The sequence below is a fragment of the Psammomys obesus genome, unplaced genomic scaffold (genome assembly GCF_907164565.1).
Source record: "Psammomys obesus unplaced genomic scaffold, mPsaObe1.curated_primary_1811, whole genome shotgun sequence".
NCBI lineage: Eukaryota > Metazoa > Chordata > Mammalia > Rodentia > Muridae > Psammomys > Psammomys obesus.
The window spans coordinates 16,255,384-16,256,786 of record NW_026596166.1 but is presented as its reverse complement, the minus strand read 5'-3'; the positions used below and the strand labels follow the sequence as shown (position 1 = coordinate 16,256,786).

Genomic DNA, 1,403 nt, shown 5'->3' with positions numbered 1-1,403 from the left:
ACTGCCATTTCTCCTGCATATCTATGCATACACACACACATATATATTTAAAGGAACACAAGAAAAAATAATTTCAGAATAAACAGTCATTGTCCACAGATGTACTATATATAGTATATTTTAAGTAATAATGACAACCATAAATTAACTTCACTTTAAAATAGTTATTTTGACATGCTATCGATTTGAATGAAAATAACACGAGCGACATTAAACTGAGACTGCTTTTATTCATTGTCCAAACTGCATGCTCAGTCGTTTGGGATCTTTTAATCTACTCATGAAAGTTCTTCCAGATAGTGTCTCATTTTCTGAAGAATGCACTTCTAGAATACAGTTAAGTTGTTAGCTTATGTTAGGACCTGACTATAGCTCAGGAGATGGAGCTCTTTAATTCTATTTTAATGGTACCTTCTATTTTGAAAGTGGGGAACTGATCATCTTTGTTCCTAGACACTCCCGGTGTTTCCGGTGTTTTACCACCTGTCGAAGTAGCAGGGTCTAATTCTTTGTCTGAGATGCTTGATACCTCGGCATCTTTTGGTAGATCCTTATCTTTAGGGGTTTGTACAGAAGGTGGAAGTGGATCATCAGCAGGCTTCTCTTCCACAGGAAGCTCTTGTGTAGGAACCACATCAGTTTTTGAAGGCTGTTTAACAACTGGAGACTCTTCTGCAGGGGTCTCGGGTGGTGGAGGTTGAACATCAGCAGAAGGTTTTCCAGGGATCTCTTCAGCTGATGTCAATTGGGCTTCTTCTGTAGGAGCCCCCTCGGATGAAGGAGACCCAGCTTCTCTTGCAGGGGCATCTTCCACTGTGACTACTTCAGTAAAGACCTCCTCAGCTGGTAGAGACTGAACTTCAGCTGGTGCCTCTTCTATGGGAGTCTCTTCTGTAGGGCTTGCCTCAGCTGCTGGAAGCTGAGCTTCAGTAAGGGGGTCTTCTGTTGGAGCATCCTCAAATGATGAAGGTTGGGCTTCAACAGTGGTCTCTCCTGCAGGGTATTCTTCAACTTGAAGAGCATAAAGTTCAACTGGGATCCTTTCTGCAACATTCTCCTTCTCAAGTGGCAGTGGTTGCACGTCTTCAGATAAATCTTCTAGAGGGATCTCTTCAGCTTGTAGAATCACAACTTCTTTTTCTAGAGGAAGACCTTCTAGAGGAACCCCTTCAAGAGATGAAGGCTGAACTTCTGCAGAGGCCTCTTCTGCTGGAGACTTGCCTGATGGAGATAGGACCTCCACTGGGCTTGCCTCAGCTGGTGGAGATGGAGCTTCTGCAGGGATCTCCTCTGCTGGTGGAGATGGAGCTTCTGTAGGGATCTCCTCTGCTGGTAGAAATGGAGCTTCTGCAGGGATCTCCTCTGCTGGTAGAGGTGGAGCGTCTGCAGGGTTTTCCTCAGTT

The 1,403-nt window shown here is 44.3% G+C and overlaps 1 protein-coding gene across 1 annotated transcript in view; it reads right to left on the bottom strand.

The window, feature by feature from the left end:
* Nucleotides 1-373: 373 nt before the first annotated feature.
* Nucleotides 374-1,403, bottom strand: part of Fscb (fibrous sheath CABYR binding protein) — a 2,523-nt gene continuing 1,493 nt past the window's right edge. Inside the window, exon 2 of the mRNA XM_055595321.1 lies at nucleotides 374-1,396. Within this exon, the coding sequence (XP_055451296.1) occupies nucleotides 374-1,396 (1,023 nt within the window). The remainder of the gene's footprint in view (nucleotides 1,397-1,403) is intronic.